General features: G+C 36.2%; 1 protein-coding gene across 2 annotated transcripts in view; it reads left to right on the top strand.

Moving 5' to 3' along the window:
* DNAAF4 (dynein axonemal assembly factor 4) overlaps positions 1-22,432 on the top strand; it is a 56,827-nt gene that overhangs the window by 4,887 nt on the left and 29,508 nt on the right. For both annotated transcript variants that reach the window (XM_032417840.1, XM_032417841.1), the window contains exon 4: positions 22,094-22,325. In XM_032417840.1, the coding sequence (XP_032273731.1) occupies positions 22,094-22,325 (232 nt within the window). The remainder of the gene's footprint in view (positions 1-22,093; positions 22,326-22,432) is intronic.

Genomic DNA, 22,432 nt, shown 5'->3' with positions numbered 1-22,432 from the left:
ACATATTCTTATCTTTTTAACTGTTGAGGCTTCCAAGTTAAAGCTTTTTTTTTTTTTTTAAGATTTACTTATTTTAGAGAGAGAGCACACAAGCAGGGAGAGGGGCAAAAGGACAGGGAGAGAATCTCAAGCAGACTCCGACTTCTGGCTGAGTGCAGAGCCTGAAGCCGGGCTCAATCTCACTACCCTGAGATTATGACCTGAGCTGAAATCAAGAGTTGGACGCTTAACTGACTGAGCCACCCAGGCGCCCCTCAAGTTAAAGCTTTAATCAGCAATATATTTTTTGAGATATAATTCACATACCATACAATTCACCCATGTAAAGCTTACAGTTCATTAGTTTATAGTATTTAGAGATGTGCGACCATCACCACAATCAGTTTTAGGACATTTTCATCACCCAAAAAGAAACCCTGTGCCTGTTAAGAGTCACTCCCCATTTCTCCCATTCACTCCAGCCCCAGGCAACCACTAATCCACTTTATAGATTTACCTATTCTGACTAATTTTTGCAAGTAATTTCTTATCTCATATTCTCATTTTGACATCTTGAAAAAATTAAGGAATCTATAACTAGCATTTCATCAAAAGCTCTGTGGACCCATGAGGCTTCTTTTGTATATGGATTACTAGTATTGTATTCATAATCAACAGTTCATAATTCCAAGGATGTCTCCACTTCTTTTATTACTTCTATTTGTCTTTTATATATACCCTATGGTTATATAGTGTCCTTTACTTAAAAATTGAGCACATGGTCAGCTGACCAAAGATTCCTGCTTTCAGTATACTTGAGTTCCATCTTTTCCTTATTGTGTTATCACTGCTGTCAGCCTTTTGATTTTATCGTTTTCCTGAATTTTAAAAAATAAAAGCAAAATAATATAAAATTTGTGGTAACAGATAAATATTCCCTGAACTAATAAAATAGATAAATAATGGTATACATTTTGCTGTATTGGTAAAATAACAAAACTGGCAGTACCACCATACTGTGCCTTGAAGTTATTAATGTACTTATATCTGAAAGCCTGATTTGGTATTTGGAAAGGTGGTTTTGGGGTATTAGTGTATAAAATATGAAGCTGTAGATGATATGAAAGTGGAAAGCACCTATGAAAGTCTATAACCTATACTACAAATGGTCCATTTTGTTTGTTTCTTTCCTTCAATAGAGTTCAGAGCTGGGATTATGTTTTCTTTCATCCTTATTACAGCTACTGCCAAGTTAAATAGTAGGTGCTCAAATATTTGAATGAATTAATGTAAATACATTGTTCTAGGACCCTGTGACAGTAGCAAAGTTCTATTTTGATGGATAGATGCAACATTTTTTACTCTGTCCAATCTTAGACATTCAGAAAAGAACTTTCAAGGTTCAGTAATAGTAGATGAAGAGCTAAAACAACAAAAGGCAACCTGTTATTAGCTTAAACCAAAAATTAAAACTTGATTTACATCTCAAAAAATAATAGTTTTTTGGTAGTTATCTTTTTTTAAAAGATTTTATTTATTTATTTTAGAGAGAGAGATGGAGAGAGAGAGAGTGCGAGAGAGCATGAACAGGGGAGAGGGAGAAGCAGACTCCCCGCTGAGCGGGAAGCCGGACACGACCTTGGGCCTCGAACCCAGGACCCTGGGATCATGACCTGAGCCAAAGGCAGACGCTTAACTGACTGAGCCACCCAGGCCCCCCTTAATAGTAATCTTTTAAAAATAATTAGCAGGGCTGGTGCTAAGACTCATTATGTCAGTTTACTGTGCTGTATGTATTAGTCTGCTTGGGCTACCATAACAAAATACCACAGATTGGATGGCTTAAATGACAGACATTTATTTTCTAAAAGTTCTGGAGTCTAGAAGTCTCAGATTGAGGTCCAGCAAAGTCAGTTTCAGGTGAGGAGTCTATTCTTGGCTTGTAGTTGGTGGAGAGAGAGAAAGAAAGAAATCAGGTGTCTCTTCTTAGTAGGGCACTAATCCTGTTCTATCAGGGCCCCATGCTTATGACCTCATTTAACCCTAATTACTTCATCAAAGTCCCCATTTCCAAGGACAGCCACTCTGAGGATTAAGGCTTCAACATATACATTTGGCGGGGACACAAACATCCAGTCAATAACACTGTGTAATGAACTATCCAAAATTTAGTGATGTAAAGGCACAAATACTTATTTCTCAACATTCTGTGTGTTGGTGAGGCATTTCTTGTCAGCTGGGGCTGGATTTATTATGGCCGGATGTGCTAGGATGGCCTCACTCACATGTCTAAAACCTTGCCTGGAAGAGCTGTAGCCTCTCTCTACATGTGGTATTTCAGTCTCCAGGGCTTCTTGACTTCGTAATCCAGGTTCTTGGTAGCAAGAAAGGGAAAGCCCTAATGCACAAGCACTTTTAAAGCTTCTGCTATGTCATATTTGCTAATGTCCAGTTAGCCAAAATAAGTCGTATAGCAAGCCCAGATTCAAGGACTGGAGAAAGAGACTACATCTCTTCTACGAAAGAGGGGTTAAGTCATATTGCAAAGGGGTGTGCAGAGAGGGATGGGAGGAATTTGGGGCCATTTTGCAATTAACTTTACTCAATTAGTTTGAGTTTAAAAGATTAGGGTTTAAATAATAAAGAGAACTTGATTCATCCAGCAGGAAAAGTTGAGAGATAAAGCAGTGATCAAATGTAGTTAAATCAAGGCTCTGATTCCATTTCTCTGCATCATCTTTAGCACTGCCTTTCCTTGTGTCTGCTCATCCTTAGATTGATAGTGAGATGATCCATGTCTGCATATAACAAGGCCCAGGGGAAGACAGGCTATTTTGTTGGCTCCCTTGTAAGCCCCATAAAACAATTGCTTTTGATGTTGTAAAATATTAAAATTTGAACACATTTCAATGAGTTTTGAAGTGTTTGATGCTTCACACTTGGTTTACAGCATCAGCTTTTTGGTGTCTTTGCTGCTGATCTATCATTCATTCATTTAATAGTTATTTATTGAAAACTGTGAAAGGTGTCGCTACAGAGCTGAACAAGTCAGTCTTCACTCTCAGTTTACTCATGGTATAGAGAAGGTGACAGACAAGAAAAAACAGATTACACCATAGGATGCATGAGAAGTCATGGGAGGATAGAAAGAGAACACTGACAAAAGATTGGTATCTCAGTCTGAGAGTACAGGCAGGAAATACGAGGCAGTGTTTTTTGTGCCAAATATTGGAGAATGAGTCACAGGTATCTGAGGAATAAATGGAAAAATTATAAATAACTTGGGTAAGTCCATGACAGAATATGGCCCAGTGAGGGAACATTTGTTGGCGAGAAATAAAATCTTAGTATTTTGAAAATTTTTCTGCAGGTAATGGGGAACTCTTAAGGGATTTTTCAGCAAGAATATCAAATTAATTGGGTTTGTGTGTTGGAAAAGCTCATTCTGGTTAATGAGTATGAAGTGGTTGCAGGGTAGAGGCAGAGCTTTTGTATTTTTAAGATGGAAAGAACCTGAGCACGTTTATATGTTGAAGAAGGAAGCTAGTAAAGAGAGAGAAGTTGATAATACAACCAAGGGAGGGGACTGATGATGATGGAACAGGTGGGATGAAGGTTGGAACAGGTGAAAAAATTAGTCTTAGCTAAGAGCAGTATATTTTATCTTTGGACACTAGAGGGCAGGAATAAGGAATAACACGATTTGGAAAATTCTTAAGGACACAGTTAAAAGAATCCTTTGTTTTCAGGGTGAAGGAGGCGAGAGGGAAAGAGGTTGAGGTGGAGGTATACGTTTTGAGGTGATTAATGGAAGTTTGGAATACTGACACCAAACTGATCTTCTGAAGCATGCTCTCTTTGTCTGACAATTTTGACTGCTATTGCCTGCTTTGTCTGTCTTCTTTACTATTTTGTTTTATAGATTACCCTCTTCCCTTTTGAGTTTTCTTTTTGTTTTCTTCTTCAGGGGAAGTACTACTTCACTTTTGCCCTCTGAGCTTTTAACCTAGGTAAATCAAATTTGAAGTGCTTTCTTCTGTCATTTTCACAAAGTTAAAACTCCAACTGTGAAACAACTTTGCATAATCATGCAGATGAGGTATAAGTTGCTTTCTGGAGTTGTCTAGGTTATGCTATAGGGCCTTAAAAAGTTCTTATCAGTGAACCAGATGCCCTGTTTATTGGAAGTGTGTACAATGTACAAAAACCACAAGGAACTGCTTGGCTCTTTTTTTATTCCATTTTTTAATGGTAATGTTCATGTTCCTAGAATTTTTTTTATCCCCCAGCCCCTCCTTTTTCTGCACTTTCTTCCCTTTCAATGCGCGTCAGCACTGTTGACCCTATTGACTTTCTCACAATCCTGTTTCTTGCTTTTGCATGTTTAGCATTTTCCCTATAAACCATTCTTAGGGCTCTATGCTTTTGGTATCTCCTGTTCTAACTCCTTTGACCTACTCCTTATATGTGAAATCTTCATTCTCTTACTTTATTTGTTATTAACAGTTATTACCATCATAAGACACTTAATTGTGCTGTTAGTATACTCAGTCTTTGTATCAAAATTCCTTTTGAATTTTATTTTTCACCTTTATTATCTTTGATATTTCTTATTGAGAAGTTTTATTATTTTTTTAAGATTTTATTTATTTATTTGACAGAGAGAGACACAGCGAGAGAAGGAACACAAGCAGGGGGAGTGGGAGAGGGAGAAGCAGTCTCCCTGCGGAGCAGGGAGCCCGATGCGGGGTTCTCCCAGGACCCTGGGATCATGATCTGAGCCGAAGGCAGACACCCCATGACTGAGCCACCCAGGTGCCCCAAGAAGTTTTACAGATCAAAATACATTTTTTTGTTTGTTTTTCCTTCAAAGTGCTGCCATGGTGGCTTTTATTTTATTTTTAAGTATTTTATTTTCCAGTTTTATTGAGGTATAATTGACAAAAATGTAATATATTTAAAGTGTATAATGTGAACAGTTGATATACATATATTTTGTGAAAGGAATCCCATAATTAATGTATATATCACATTAATTAATTAATTAATTAATCTATCACAAAGGGAGGGAAAACTGAATGGGAAGAAATCAGAGAAGGAGACAAACCATGAGAGACTCTGGACTCCGAGAAACAAACTGAGTGTTACAGAAGGGAGGGGGATGGGGGGGATGGGGTAACCAGGTGGTGGGTATTAAGAAGGGCACGTGTTGTAATGAGCACTGTGTGTTATACGCAACTAGTGAATTGTTGAACAATACATCAAAAACTAATGATGTACTATATGTTGGCTAACTGAAAATAAAAAAAAAAATAAATGTTTGATGGAATTCAAAAAGAAATACATATATCACTTCATAAAGTTACGTTTACATTGGATCTCAGCACTTATAGCTAAAAATTTGTACCCTATTACAGCTTCTCCCCATTTCCCTTGCCCCCTAGCCCCTGACCACCACCATTCTGCTCTTTGTTTCTATAAGTTCAACTTAAAAAAAAAAAAATTCTATGTGTAAATGATATGCTGTATTTCATATATACTATGCATATGTTACATATAGTATATACATAATATATATGTGTGTGTGTATATAATGAACATAATGTGTGTGTATATGTGTATGTGTATATATATATATATATACATATCACATTTTCTTTATCCATCCATCAGTGGACACTTAAGATTGTTTCTATAGGGGTGCCTGGGTGGCTCAGTCAGTTAAGCATCTGACTTCGGCTCAGGTCTTGATCTCGGCGGGGGGTCCCTGCTCAGCAGACAGTCTACTTCTCTCTCTATCTGCCCCCTCCCCCCTCTCAAATAAATAAATAAAATCTTTTAAAAAAAAAGATTGTTTCTATATCTTGACTATCGTGAATAATACTGCAGTGAACAAGGTATGGTAGTATAGACATCTCTTGGAGATAGTGATTTTGTTTCCTTTGAATATATATGTCTATTAGTCATTTATATATCTTCTTTGGAAAAATGACTAGTCAGGTCCTTGGCCCAGTTAAAAGTTTTTATTTATTTTCTTGCTACTGAGTTATATGAGTTCTTCTATATTTTGCATATTAACCCCTTATTGGCTATGTGGTTTGCAGATATTTCTCTCATTCAGTACATTACTTTTTCATATTGTTGATGTTTTCTTTTGCTGTGCAGAAGCTCTGAAGATGTAGTCTTACCTTATTTTTGCTTTTGTTGCCTTTGCTTTTAGTGTCAAATCTAAAAAGTCATTGCCAAACCAATGTCAAGGAACTTACCACCTATGTTTTCTTCTAGGAGTTTTAGGTTTCGGTTTTTACATTCAAGTCTTTAATCCATTTTGAGTAAATTTTTGTGTATGGTGTAAGGTAGGGATCCAGTTTTGTTCTTTTGTATGTGAATATCCATTTTTTTCTAGCACCATTTACTGAACAGACTATCCTTTCATCATTGTACATTCTTAGTGCTTTTGTCAAAAATTAATTGATCATACATGCATAGGTTTATTTCTGGGCTCTCTGTTCTGTTCCATTGATCTATGTGTCTGTTTTTATGGCAATACCATACTGTTTTGATTATTATAGCTTTATAATATAGTTTGAAATCAGAAAGTACGATTCCTCCAGCTTTGCTCTTCTTGCTCAAGATTGCTTTAACTAGTCAGAATCTTTTTTGGTTCCATATAAATTTTAGGATTTTTTTTTTTTTTCTATTTCTGTGAAAAATGCCATTGGAATTTTGATAGGGGTTGCACTGACTCTGTAGATCACTTTGGGTAGTGTGGATATTTTAACAATATTAATTCTTCCAATATGAACATGGGATATCTTTCCATTTATTTGTGTCTTCTTCAATTTCTTTCAGCAATGTTTTGTAGTTTTCACTGTAGAGATCCCTCATTTCTTTGGTTAAATTTGTTCCTATTTTATTCTTTTTGATGCTATTGTAAATCAGATTTTCTTCTTAATTTCTCTTTCTGATAGTTTGTTGTTAGTGTAGAAATGCAACTGATTTTTTATATTGATTTTGTGTCCTGAAACTTTACTGGATTTGTTTATTAGTCCTAACAGTTTTTTTGGAGTCTTTAGAGTTTTCTGTGTATGTCATCTGCAAATATAGACACTTCATGTCTTCCTTTTCAATGTGGATGCCTTTTATTTCCTTTTCTTGCTGAATTGCTCTAGCTGAGACATCAGTAGAGGTGTTGAGTAGAGGTGGTGAGAGCGGGCATTCTTGTCTTGTTTCTGATCTTAGAGGAAAAACTTTTGGCTTCTCACCATTGATATGATGTTAGCTATGGGTTTGTCATATATGGCCCTCATTATGTTGAGATATGTTCCATATAGACCCAATTTGTTGAGAGTTTTTATCATGGGAGGATGTTGAATTTTGTTAAATGCTTTTTCTATATCTGTTGAAACTATCATATGATTTTAACCCTTCATTTTGTTAAATTGGTGTATGACATTGATTGATTTGCATATATTGAACTATCCTGCCTCCAAGGAATAAATCTAATTTGGTCATGGTGTATAATCCTTTCAATATACTATTGAGTTCAGTTTGCTAATATTTTGTTGAGAATTTTTACATGTATATTCATTAGGGATATTGGCCTATAGTATTCTTTTCTTGTAGTGTCCTCATTTGACTTTGGTACCAGAGTAGTGCTGGCCTCATAAAATGAGTCTGGGAGTGTTCCCCACTCTTCAGTTTTGGAAGATTTAAAAAAATGATATGTATTAATTCTTTTTTTATGTTTGGTGGAATAGACCAGTGAAGCCATCTCATGCTGGACTTTTCTTTGTTGGAGTTTTTTTGTTTGTTTGCTTGTTTATTGAAATATTTTACTTATTTACCTGAGAGAGAGAGAGTGTGTGCACGTGTAGGAGGAGGGGCAGAGGGAGAGGGAGAAGCAGACTCCCCGCTGAGCAGGGAGCCTAACGTGGTGCTTGATCCCCCAGCCCTGGGATCATGACCTGAGCCAAAGGCAGACACCTAACCAACTGGGCCACCCAAGCACCCCTGTTGGGAGGTTTTTGATGACTGCTTCAATATCTCTTATAATTGGTCTGCTTAGATTTTCTCTTCATGATTATAACCATCCTAATGGGTGGGAAATGGTATCTCAATGTGGTTTTGATTTACATTTACCTAATGTTAGTGATGTTGAGAATCTTCCCAAGTGTTTCTTAGCCATTTGTGTATCTTAATTGTATATCTAATAAAGTCCTTTGTTCATTTTTAAATTGGATTATTTGTTTTTGTTGTTGAATTGTAAGAGTTATATATTCAAGATAATAAATCCTTACAGAAAATGATTTGCAAAAATTACCCCCAATTTATAGATTTTTTTCACTTTGCTAGTATCCTGTGACACACAAAAGCTTTAAGTTTTCATAAAGTCCAATTTGCCTATTTTTCTTTTGTTGCTCATACTTTTGGTGTCAGTCATATCTAAAAATTCAGTGGTGGGGTACCTGGGTGGCTTAGTCAGTTAAGTCAGTTAAACTCTTGGTTTTGGCTCAGGTCATGATCTCGGGGTCCTGGGATCGAGCCCCGCATCAGGCTCTGTGCTTAGCAGGGAGCCTACTTCACGATTTTCTCTCTCCCTCTGCCCCTCCCTACCCCTGTTCCTGTTCACTCTCTAAAATAAATAAGTAAATCTTAAAAAAACTAAATAAATAAAAATTCAGTGCTAAATCCAAGGTCATGAAGGTTTACCTTGTGTTTTCTTCTAGGAGTTTTATGGTTTTTACCTCTTATATTAAGTTGTTCATTTATTTTGAGTTATTTTTTTTTTAAAGATTTTATTTATTTATTTGACAGAGAGAGACACAGCAAGAGAGGGAACACAAGCAGGGGGAGTGGGAGAGGGAGAAGCAGGCTTCCTGCGGAGCAGGGAGCCCGATGCGGGGCTCGATTCCAGGACCCTGGGATCATGACCTGAGCCGAAGGCAGATGCTTAACAACTGAGCCACCCAGGTGCCCCTATTTTGAGTTATTTTTTGTATATGATTTGAGCTATGAGTCCTGCTTTATTCTTTGGCATGTGGATTTTTAGTTGTAGGAGCATTTGTTTAAGAGACTATTCTTTCCCCATTGAATAGTCTTGACCTTGTCAAAAATCAATCAACTCATTGGGCATGGATTTATTCTCTGGTTCTCAATTTTATTCCGTTGATCTATATGTCTGTCTCTGTCAGTACCACACTTTCCTGACTACTGTAGCTTTGTTGTAAGTTTTGATATTAGGAAGTGTGAGCCCTCCAAGATTTTATTTTTCAAGATATTTTGGCTATTCTGGGTCCCTTGTAATTCTATTTGAATTTGAAGATTGGCTTTTCCATTTCAATTATTATTGTAGCATATCCATATGTTATCTGATAATTTGAAAAGGTCATTATATAAAATTTTATTTCTTTTAAGGATTTTTTTTTTTATTTTTAAGTAATCTCCATATCCAACATGGGGCTCGAACTCACAACCCTGAGATCAAGAGTCATGCACTTTACTGACTGAGCCAGCCAGGCACCCCTAAAATCTTATTTTGTTAAAAGATTTTATTTATTTATTTGAGAGAGAGAGAGAGAGTGCACGACCTGGGGGTGGAGGGGCAGTGAGAGAGGGAATAGCAGACTCCCCCCCCGCCACCCCGAGCAAGGAACCCAACGCTGGGCTCAATCCCAGGACCCTGAGATCATGACCTGAGCTGAAGGCAGACACTTAACCAACTGAGCCACCCAGGTGTCCAGTCTTATTTTTATAATTTAAAAAATGAGTAGAAAATGAAAGGATGGTAAGATTACTAGTAATTTTTTTTCTTTTTGGTATTTTCTGTGTTCTCCCAATAATAAACATATTTTTTCATAATAAGGAAACTTTTTAAAAAAAACTGGCAGTACTTACCTTCTTATGGTTATTTTTCCTACTTTTTTTTTAAGATTTATTTATTTATTTGAGAGAGAGAATGTGTGTGTACATGTTAGCAGGGAGGGGCAGAGGTAGAGGGAGATAGAATCTTAAGCAGACTCTGATCTCATGACTCTGAGATCACAACCTGAGCTGAAACCAAGAGTCAGATGCTTAACTGACTGCGCAACTCAGGCACCCCCTTTTTCCTACTTTTAATTTCTTTTTGCTCTAATAGGAATGTACTAATTTTCTGTGTAAATCTAACAAATTTCTAAGCATATGAGAAATTAACTTTAGCCATTAATGTGGTAACATCAGAAAAGGCAGTAATCTCTGACACTGCCTTTCTTATATATATATTTTGTCAAGTATGCTGACCTACCTCATTTTTGTGTAGGTATATTCTAGATTCACAGCACTTGTGTAGAAGTAAACTTTCAGCAGTCATACATGTGTCCACCTTTTTTGTTTACTTCAAGCTTTTTCATCTCTTCCAGAGGTATGGTTAAAATTTATTTATTCATTCATTATACCCATTAGGGTATTTGTTAGCTTTGGAAAGAACAGAGTGTAGAAGAAGAAATACTTTTGTTTAGAGAAAAATTGAAAGAACCGAAGTTGTTGAATGGTTCCTGTCTTCTCAACAGCAAAGTCTTTTGAGATGGAAGTAGCAGAATCCAATTAGGCATATCTAAAAAGGAAATTGTTTGCAAAAGTCAGTTGTCAGAGATGAATAAAATTATTACTGAGCAGCAAGGATAAGATGAAGGGTAGGGTACAAAAGTATATTAACTCATTTTCATTGGCCCAAACCTGTTAGTTTTGATCCTTGAATTTGTTTGTTTTTTTTTAAGTTTTTATTTATTTTTAAGTACTCTCCACACCCAACACGGGGCTCAGACTCACAACCTGGAGATCAAGAGTCGCATGCTCTACTGACAGTAAGTAAGGCACCCCTGTCCCTTGCATTTGAAGGCTAGTCAAATGGGAACTTTGTAACATACATAACATTAAATATGTCCGTACTGTCTCTGTGTATAATAAACTTGGGTACTGGCTTAAGAAAAATTTCTCCATCAGTCAGCTGAAGCTGAATCTTTTTTTTTTTCTTTTTGAAGATTTTATTTATTTATTTGACAGAGAGAGACACAACGAGAGAGGGAACACAAGCAGGGGGAGTGGGAGAGGGAGAAGCAGGCTTCCCGCCGAGCAGGGAGCACGATGTGGGACTCAATCTCAGGGACCCTGGGATCATGACCTGAGCTGAAGGCAGACGTTTAATGACTGAGCCACCCAGGCACCCCTGAAGCTGAATCTTTAAAAGATACCAAACAAATCGTGACAGGGTTATGAAATCATATACTGTAAAAACAGAATTTTCTACCACATAATAACTTCTGTTGAAGGAGAGAGGGAAAGCTAACTAGTGTAATAAGAGCTTGCTTTTATTCTTGTCTACATGTGTAGTTTCCAAGTTACTTACAAATTCTTATGCTTTTTATAGTAAGTTCAGATATCAATTCAATGAAGTAAACTGAAAGGGAGGATAACCTATGTCCAAATTTGTTGGAAAGCTGAACAATTTCCTTTCAGTAATTCATGAGTTTTATTTTTGGTTTGTGAATTAATTAGCCATTGGCTCTCCTTATAGCTCTTACTGTTTTCTTTGGGCCCCTTTCACCTATTTTGAAAATTTGCCAAAGGGAAAAGAGAAATGTCTTAGTTGGCTCAGGCTATCGTAACAAAAAATGACAGAGTGCATGGCTTAAATGACAGAAATTTATTTCCTCACAGTTCTGGAGGCTGGGAAGGCCAAGCTCTAGGTGTGGGTCAATTCAGTTTCTAGTGAAGACTCTCCTCCTGACTTACATATATGATTGCCTACACACTGTGTTCTCACAAGGTGGAGAAAGAGAGAGAGAGAGAGAGAAAGCTCTCTGGTGTCTGTTCTTATAAGGACACTAGTTCTGTTTTATTAGGATCCCACCCTTATGGTCTCATTTAACCTTAATTACCTCCCTGTAGGTCTTATCTCCAAATATTGTCACATTTGAGGATTAGGACTTCAATATATGGATTTGGGGACCATGATTTAGCTCATATAAGAGAAGGGAAATAAAATGAAAACCAGTTTTGTTCCATTTTAGCTTTGGCTGTAACAGATGTCTATATAATTCTAAACACCAGATTCCCATTTCCATAGAACATAAATAACTAAATAATTTCAGAAGTTTATAACTTTCAAGAAAAATTTTAAAACTATTAAACTTTAGACTGAGTTATTATTTTAATTTTCCTTCTTAAGGAATTCTTCGTTAGAATGATATATAGCTACATGTGGAAGATAATACTTTAAGATATTCTTACCTGGGACACCTGGGTGGCTCAGTTGGTTAGGCATCTGACTCTTAATTTTGGCTCAGGTCCTGATCTCACAGTTGTGGGTTAGCATGGAGTCAGGCTCTGCTGCAGTGGGGAGCCTGCTGGAGATTCTCTCTCCCTCTGCCCCTCCTCCCCGTAGAATAAATAAATCTTTAAAAAAAGAGATATTCTTACCTGGCATTTTTGCATATTGTCTACTTTTTCCATTAGAATTCTTAACATATTAAACGGTTATTTTAAATTCCATGTCTGATCATTCTTATATTTGTGTTATATCTGAGTCTGGTTCTGTTGATTATTGTCTCTTTATGGTGTGTTTTTCTTGCCTTTTGGCAGGTCTTGCAATTTTTTATTGAAAGCTAGACTTGTATCAGGTAGTAGAAACTGAGGTTATTAGGCTGTTAGGGTATAGATTTATTTTAATGTGGCTGCTATGTTTAATGTTAGCTGTGGCTGTATGTATCAGAAGCTTTAAAGGCTTCTAGTGTCTGGTATTTTTTTTTTTTTTTTAACTCCCCCTTTGACTCTGGGCTTCTCCATTTTTTCTTCTTCTGAGAGAGTCTTTATTGTAAGATTCTCTCTTATATAATCTACTCTAATTATCCTAGAGCCCTTTTGGTGTGGTAGTAAATTATAAGGCAAAGGAAGCATTCATAATCTTTCAATTAAGTATCACTTTTTTCATGGGCCTGTATCTTGGGACTGTGATCTTGACAAGTTTTCTCCCAGTGAGACAGCTTTTCCCCACTGCCTCCTATTACCTTCCTTGGCTGTAGTGTTCCTGGTCTATTTTTTTGAATCCCTATTAACTATTTTCTTCTCTCCTTAGGTTGGACAGAGAGGCTGGAGAAGACTGGAGTGGGAGGGATTCTCTTCCCCCAGCAGAGATACGGGACTTATGCTCTGGCAAAGTCCTTTTCTCTGGATGGTAGATCTTTAAGGAGAATGCTCTAGGTATTTCGGTAATCCACAATGACTATTCTTCCCCTCCCTTTGCCAGAGACACAGTTATCTTATTCAGAGCTTCATCATTGTAGCCTGAGGGAGTTTCTGGAGGTGAAGCCCACAAAAATATGGGGGCATTTCTCAAGACTGTGGCCTGAAAGTTTATCATTCTCCTGCTAGTCCACCCTTAAGCGCCAGTATTTTGTCAAAATTACCATTTAAGTATTCCTATTAGTTTATAGCTCTAGTTACTTTCGCTACAGGCAAGCAGATCTTTGTGTCTTTTTGGATACACCTGTCTCTCCAGATTTCAGGGTAACAGTTTGCCCTGCAACTTTCTTCTTTGATGAGTCAAAGAAAACTAGTTGTTTTTCAGTTTGTCCATCTTTTTTTGTTGTTGTGAGGATTGGAGTGACAACCTTCTAAGCTTTTTGCCTATCAAAGCGGAAACTAGAGCTCCTTTATAATATATATATTTAGGTTGTTGTAAAACTTTTTAATGGTTGCTAGATGCACTTTTAACTTATAAGAATCTACTTCAAGTAAACACTGACTCAATTCCAGTAAAATATAGCGACTTTCCTCTAATACAACTCTGTTATCTCCCCCATCTTTGGGCTGCTTTGCCATTCATGTGTATGTAGTTGTTATAACTCAATAATATATGTTATAATTCTACTTTAAAAATTATCGCTTTTTAAAAGAAATCATAGGTTTTTAAAGAAATCAAGAGAGTAAAGGCAAAAAAAAGGTCTGTATTGTCTTTTTTTCTTGATTAAACCATGTAATATAATATCAGCAGTCCTTTTTCATTTGTTTGTTTTAAAACTGGAAATTTGTACCTTTTGACCCCTTTTACCCATTTCACCCAACCCAACATCCCATCATTGGCAATCACGTTTGTTCATGGTATCTATGAGCTTAGGGTTTTTTTTGTTTGTTTTACAGATTGCACATAAAAGTGAGATCACATGGTATTTGTCTTTCTCTGTTTTATTTCACTTAGCATAATGCCCTCAAGGTCCATCCGTGTTGTTGTAAATGGCAAGATTTCATTCTTTTTTGTGGCTGAACAATATCCTAGTGTGTATATATATTCCAGATTTTCTTTCTGTTCATCCATCGGTAGACACTTAGATTGTTTCCATGTCTTGGCTATTGTAAATACTGCTGCCGTAAAGCTGGGGCCGTGCATATATCTTTTTTAGTATATGTTTTCATTTTCTTTGGAAGTAGATCATGTGGTTGTTTTATAGTTAATTTTTTGAGGAACCTCCAAACAGTTTTCCGTAGTGTTTGCACCAATTTATACTCCCCCTAACGATGTACAAGGGTTCCCTTTTCTCCATATCCTCACCAACGCTTGTTATTTCTTTTCCTTTTGATACTAGCCATTCTAACAGGTGTAAGGTGATATCTCACTGTGGTTTTGATTTGCATTTCCCTGGTAATTAGTGATGTTGAGGATCTTTTCATGTACCTGTTGGCCACCTGTATGTCTTCTTTGGTAAAATGTCTATTCAGATCTTCTCTTCATTTTTTAATTGGATGGTTTGTATTTTTGGGTATTAGCCCCTTATCAGATATTTTAATTTACAAATGTTTTCTTTCATTCAGTAGGTTAGCTTTTCATTTCGTTGATGGTTTCCTTTGCTATGCAGAAGCTTCTTAGTTTGATGTAATCTCACTTGTTTATTTTTGCTTTTCTTGCCTTTGTTTTTGGTGTCAAATCCAAAAAATCATCACTAAGACCAATTATCAAGAAACTTACTGCCTATGTTTTCTTGTAGGAGTTTTATGGTTTTTAGATCCTACAATCAAGTTTTTAATCCATTTTGAGTTAAATTTTATGTATGGTGTGAGATAGTGGTCCAGTTTTATTCTTTTGCATGTGGATATCCTGTCTTCCCAATATCATTTATTGTATCTTTTTGGTTCCTTTGTCATAAATTAATTGGCATATATGCATCAGTTTATTTCTAGGCTCTCTATTCCATATCATTGATCTATGTGTCAGTTTTTATGCTGATAGAGTACTTTTAAGTTTTAGTTACTATAGCTTTGTAATATAGTTTGAAATCTGGGGCCTTGATGCCTTCAGCTTTGTTCTTTCTCAAGATTGTTTTGGTTATGCAGGGTCTTACGTGGTTCCATGCATATTTATGGTTGTTTTTTCAATTTCTGTGAAAAATGACCTGGAATTTCATAGCGATTTCATTGAATCTGTAGATTGCTTTGTGTGGTATGGACACTTTAACAATATTAATTCTTTTAATTCATGAGTATGGAATATTACTATTTGTGTCTTCTCCACTTTCTTTCATTAATGTCTTATGGTTTTCAGCATACATGTTTTTTACCTCCATGGTTAAATTTAATTTTAGGTATTTTATTCTTTTGATATAATTGTAAATGGGATTGCTTTCTTACTTTCTCTTTCTGATAGCTCATTATTAGTGTACAGAAATGCAACAGATTTTTGTACATTGATTATGTATCCTGCAACTTTACTGAATTGGTTTATTCTAACAGTTTTTTGTGGAGTCTGTAGGGTTTTCTATATATAATATCATGTCTGCTGCAAATAGTGACAGTTTTACTTCTTCCTTTCTGATTTGGATGCCTTTTATTTCTTGCTCTGACTAGGGACTTCTAATACTGTGTTGAATGTAAGTGGTGAAAGTGTGCATCCTTATCTTGTTCCTGATCTTAGGGGAAAAGCTTTCAGCTTTTCACCATTGAGAATGATGTTAGCTGTGAGTTTGTCATACTGAGGTATGTCACCTCTGTACCCACTTTGAGAATTTTTATCATAAGTGGATGTTGAATTGTATTGTCTTTTTAAGCTTATTTTTAAATTGTGGTATAATATACGTAACATCAAATGTATTATTTTAATCATTAATTGTACGGTTGAGTGGCTTTAAATACATTAATGTTGTGCCACTGTCATCATCATCCATCATCAGAGCTTTGTTCATCTTACAAAACTAAAACACTGTGCCCATTAAACAGTGATAACTCCCCATCCCCCTCTTCCCTCAGACCCCCATTTTCCTTTCTGTTTCTATGAATTTGACTACTTTAGCTACCTCATGTAGTTGAAATCATACCATATTTGTCCTTTCATGACTGGCTTATTTCATTTAGCATAATGTCTTCAAGTTTATTACATGAGAGCATATGTCAGAATTTTCATCCATTTTAAGGCTGAATAATTATCTATTATCATGTATATACCACATTTTGTTTATCCATTTGTATTGTGTTTTATATTTTTGCACATATTTACCATTTCCCATGCTCTTCATTCCTTCTTGGGGATCTGAGTTAGTGTCTGGTGCCATTTCCTTTCAGCCTGAAGAACTCTCTTTAGTATATCTTGTAGGGTACGTCTGCTAACAACAGCTTTATTTAACTTGGAATATGTTTATTTCATCTTCGTTTATGAAGAGTGGTTTTGCTGGACATAGAATTCATAGTTTATATGTTTTTTTCTGTCAGTACATTGAACATGACATTTGACTGTCTTCTGTCCTCCATCGTTTTTAATGAGGAATTAGTCTTATCTGTATTGTCATTTCCCGCACATGATGAGTCCTCTTTCTCTTGCTGCTTTCAAGATTCTCCTCTTTGTTTGACTTTTCTATTAACTTAGCAGTTTCACTAAATTGTATCTAGGTGTATCTCTTTGTGTTTTTTTTTTTTTTATTAAAGATTTTTATTTATTTATTTAACAGAGAGAGAGAGAACACAGCAGGGGAGGGGGAGAGGGAGAAGCAAGCTCCCCGCGGAGCAGGGAGCCTGATGCGGGGCTCGGTCCCAGGACCCTGGGACCATGACCTGAGCCGAAGGCAGACGCTTAACAACTGAGCCACCCAGGCGCCCCCTCTTTGTGTTTTTACTTTGAGTTTCTTGAACTTCTTGGAGCTATGGATTAATGTTTTCATCAAATTTGAGAAGCTTTTTACCAATTACTTTCTGAAATATTGTTGGTTGAAAAGTATACATTTTATTTTATTTATTTTTCGAAAACCGTATGTTTTAGTTAATAGATTATAACAATTCTGGGTTCTGTTTTATTTATATTTGTTTGTTAGTTTATTTCCTGAGGGCTGTTTATTTATTTATTTTTTTTTTTTAAAGATTTTTTTAATTTATTTATTTGAGAGAGAGAGAGAGAGCACATGAGAGGGGGAGGGCCAGAGGGAGAAGCAGACTCTCTGCTGAGCAGGGAGCCTGATGCGGGACTCGATCCCGGGACTCCAAGATCATGACCTGAGCTGAAGGCAGTCGCTTAACCAACTGAGCCACCCAGGCGCCCTATTTTTTAGAAGGTTGCCTGTACTGTAATTGTGAAGTCAGTCTAGTCTCCTTTGTGGTATACAGCTGCTGATGTCTCTGCTAAGTTTTTTAATTTTTATTTTTTAGGCTGGCTTCCTTAGGAGTCTTTCCTGTGTCTGCATAACTTAATTGTAAACTAATGATATGGGCAGAAGCGGTAAAGGCTCCCACCCTTTGCTGATCAGTCTATGTGTAGGTTTTAGAATACATTCAAAGTTGGAGCCAGTTTTCAACCCTTCCTTGGTTTCATTTTTTTTTTTTTAAGATTTTATTTTTAAGTAATCTCTACACCCAACGTGGGGCTCAAACTCACAACCCTGAGATCAAGAGTCACATGCTCTACTGACTGAGCCAGTCAGGTGCCCCGCCCTGGCTCCATTTTATGCCAAGCTTCCTCAGGTCTCCCCAACAAACACATAGCTTTCTGTTTAGCCAGAGTTGTATGGTAAGCTTATCATAGACCTTCTATGGTTTTCTCATTTACATGATCTTTCTGTTAATGTTCTGACTAGTCAGGCACTCACCTTAACCAGGACTTCAACTTCAGACCCCAACTTTAAATTTTCCCTGTTCATTCCCAACTAAGTCTATCACTTTTATCCACCAAAACCATGGGTTTTCACCTCTCCCTCTCCCTGAAATGCATTCACCCTTTTGGCAAACAAAGCTGTTGGGTTCTTTTTGCTAGTTTCATGTTGGCAGAACTGCCAGTCTGGTTATTGAAGCTGGCATTGGGTGGTTGGGAGTAACCCCAGGCAGAAGGGCACAGTATCCCACTGTTCTTGCCTGTAACTTTAGCATTTATTCTAGAACAAACACTTCTCAATTTGCAGGCTGTCTTTGCTTAGTTTCCAGTGTTCTGAAATGGTTCTTTTTGATAGATTTGTCCAGCTTTATACTTGATATTTGTGTATGGAAATTGCCAACCCCTTCATGCCTCTATAAAACTTGTACATTCTTTTTTGCACGTGAATTTTACATTTACTTATCAAGCTCCCTAAGAAGTTCTCCTGGTATTTTGATTAGATCTACATTGACTTTATAAGTTAATTTTCAGAATATCAATATATTTACATTATTGAGATTTCCCTCCAGGAACATGGCATTTATCCCCATTTATTTGGACTTACCCCTCAGCAAAATTATTGTTATTATTATTATTTTATTTTTATATTTTTAGAGAGAGAGAGAGCACGTGCACTCAAGTGGGGGGGGCAGCAAAGGGAAAGGGAGGAAGAGAGAATCTTAAGCAGGCTCCACACCCCATGCCGCTCAATCTCATGACCCTGAGATCATGACCTGAACCGAAATCAAGGGTTGGACACTTAACCGACTGAGCCACCCAGGTGCCCCCTCAGCAAAATTACTTAATATACATCTACGACTTACTCATATTTTGTTAAGCTTATTCTTAGCATTTTAAAAGGTTTTTTTAATCAATTACTAATGAAATGATTTTTTCCATTGTATTTTTCTAATTCTTTATTGCCAGTTTGTAGGAAGGTAAGTTTTTTTGAGTTCAGATAAAGTTGATCTTGTATGTGATTGCCTTGCTAAACTTACTTTTATAATAGTTCTAATAGTTTGTCAGTTTGTTATTTTGGTTCTTTTAGGTAATCTACCATATTATTTGCAAATAATAACAATTTTATTTCCTTATAATCTGTATTTATATTTATTTTAAAAATAAATATACTAATATATAAAATTTTAATATATATAAAAATTTCTATTTATTTAAAAAATTCTATTGTATAGGTTATGATCTCTAGGAAAATAATAAAATATTAAGTATACTGGCTTTAGTGACTTTGTTAGAAATATTTCTAATGCTTCACCTTGAAGTGTGACATTGTAGGAGTCCTTTTATTAAGCTGAAATTTTTCTTCTATTCCTAGTATCAACTGGTGTTTTGGCATGTACTAAGATCCTATTGTTTTTCTCTTTTGATTTCCTAATATTGTAAATAAGAAATGTGCTACTTGATCAAGATGTATTATAATTTTAATATTTCCCTCAATTCAGTTTGCTAATATTTTATTTATGATTTGTAAATGTAACTCATAATAGAGATTGGCTTATAAAGAACATTGCCTTAATAAACCAGGCATTCATTCCAAATTAAAAGAAATACAGATTTCCCCTTCTTCAGGAATTTGGTTCAGGACCTGTTCTTATCCTCCTATTATTTACACTTCCTGTCTATTTTAAATTAATACTCCATATTAAATGGCATCCTTCTTTTTTTAGTGGTACAAAGTACTTAAAATCCCGTTTCTTCATATGTGATCATTGTTTTTCTAGCTTTCTGAGTTTTTCTGTTACTATACAGTCCTCCTTTAAGTGCTATGTTTCACATATTGTGTTTTTTTAATAAAAGAATTTCAAGGATTGTTTCGCATTTGTCTGTCTTTCTCTTTGATATATTTAGTCTCTCTTTTCCTTTTATTATAAGGACTTTTGTGGTGTTCTTCATGTTTTTCTCTTCATTCTAGTCTCTTTGTCACCTTTTTTGAAGCCTTTTTTGGTTTCTCCTCTTTCCCCTTACTCCCTGAAGAGTTAGACTTTCTTTTTTTCTTATATAGCTTATTATAAATTATGTGTGTGTGTGTGTGTGTGTGTGTATGTATATGTATATAGTTCTCTTAATTACATCTTTACTATAATAACCTAATTTTCCTGTTACTTTTTGGTGTAAGGACAGTCTCATTTTTAGTAACTAAGACTTAGTCTTACACACTTTTAAAAACTTTTCAAAATTCACTCCACTTGTAGGGATTATGAGGCATTGAGGGTGTTCTGACTCCACATACTTTCCGCTTCGTCCATGCGTTGGGGCAGAGAGGAAGCAGGAAAAAAGGCAAACATATCATTAAACTGGGTGAAGTTGTCATCTCCTTTTAGGTTGTGGCTGCCTCTGGCTAACGCTGACTGGTCATCATGCCCTGTTGTCAGGCATTTAAAGGCTGGCTCATTGCCACAGATTCTTCTGGCCCAACCTATTGGCAGCTCACTGGCAACTCTCTGAACTTAGAATATGTAAAAATTACTATCTTTTGTGCTTAGTTTAGGCCTTATGTGCAATTCTGGGACTGTAGGAAACTCGTGTTCAGTAATCTGTGAAATTTATTTTAAAGTCAGTGTTCCACAGTCCAATAGGAAAATAACAAACTGTCTTCCAGAAGAGGGTATTAGGTCCTGCAGATACTACAGAACACCTTTTCAGTGTAGTTTCACACCTGTGTTTATTCTGTACCCTGAAATAATTCAGCTTCTAGGAAACTTCGTCCCAACGTGTTATTCTAGAGCTGTGCCAAATGTACTATTTAAATGTAAATTATTTAAATTTACATTAATGAAACACAAATAAAATAAAAATTTAGTTTTTCAGTCGCATCAGCCACATTGTAAGTGCTTACTGAGCCACATGTGGCGAGTGGCTGCTCTACTGAATGGCACAAAACATTGCCATCATGTTCTGTCAGACAAGTTCTGTTAGACACTGCTTCTCTGGACATAGAGATGAGAATTTGTGTTCTCTAGAGGATAGAGGTGAGATATTTTTGTCACCATAGGAAAGTCAGATACATAGAGTCAATCATATACACCAACCAGTTACTCTTTCACAGGGTTTTTCTTCCGTGCCCACGTGAAGGGAGTTTGTGAAAGGGAGAGAAAGTCAGCACACTCCTGTACAATGTACGGCTTTCAAATTCATCGGATAATCAGCTTTTCTTGTGGAAGCTTCAAATACCTGCTATTGCAAATGCAGTTGGCAGCAGCGTTCAAAGTTCAAACCCACCAGAGACAAACTTCCTAGTTCGTCCTTCCCGTTTCCTTTCTTACTGTTCCCTCATTCCATAAGGTGAAGATTGGCACAACTTCAGTCCCAAGACAAGAGAAGACTGGCATAAGTAGAAAGACAAATGTGTGTGCGTGCATTTGTGTGCGTGCATTTGTGTCTGTGTGTGTAAATTTTGGGAGAAGTGACTTGATTTTTATATTTTTTAAAGATTTTATTTATTTATTTGACAGAGAGAGACACAGAGAGAGAGGGAACACAAGCAGGGGGAGTGGGAGAGGGAGAAGCAGGCTTCCCACCGAGCAGGGAGCCCGATGCAGGGCTCGATCCCAGGACCCTGGGATCATGACCTGAGCCAAAGGCAGATGCTTAATGACTGAGCCATCCAGGCACCCCAAAGTGACTTGGTTTTTAGAAAAATATTTTTTTTTTACCAAGCCCTTAGATATCATTTAACTGAATGCCTGTCCCCATTTTACATGTGAGTAAACTGAGGCTAGAGAAAATGATTGCTCAAGATTATATTAATAATTAATGGTAAATCTGGAACTAAAACCTGTATTCCATGACATCCTAAATCATTTACCATTCCCATTTTAATTTTTTATTCACTACTACTGCTGCTGCAGATACAATGATAAGAGTTTATAATAATAATTAATTATTATAATGAATTTCTTATTTTTAAAATGTTGCTTTTTGTATGTTTTAAGGTTTTGGTAATTGTAATTTTTACAGATTGAAGAAGAGGAGAGGAAAAAAATAGAAGATATGAAAGAAAATGAACGACTAAAAGCAACTAAAGAATTGGAAGCCTGGAAAGAATGTCAAAGAAAAGCTGAAGAACAAAAAAGAATTCAGAGAGAAGAGAAATTCTGTGAACAAGGAAAGCAAATTGAAGAAGAGAGAAACAAATTAACACATAAAAGCCTTACTAGAATTGCAGCATCTAGAAATCTTGCCACAAAAGGTACAATCATTACTTTAATATTTTCTGGGAAAGTGAGTCCATTTGGTGAAGTAGACATGTCACTTTTTTTTTTTCGTAATCTATTTATAGTATTAGGTCATTATTTT

Source organism: Phoca vitulina, unplaced genomic scaffold, assembly GCF_004348235.1.
Source record: "Phoca vitulina isolate PV1807 unplaced genomic scaffold, GSC_HSeal_1.0 scaffold20, whole genome shotgun sequence".
Lineage (NCBI taxonomy): Eukaryota > Metazoa > Chordata > Mammalia > Carnivora > Phocidae > Phoca > Phoca vitulina.
Note: the sequence above shows the minus strand (reverse complement) of the source record. Positions and strands in the feature narration are given on the sequence as shown.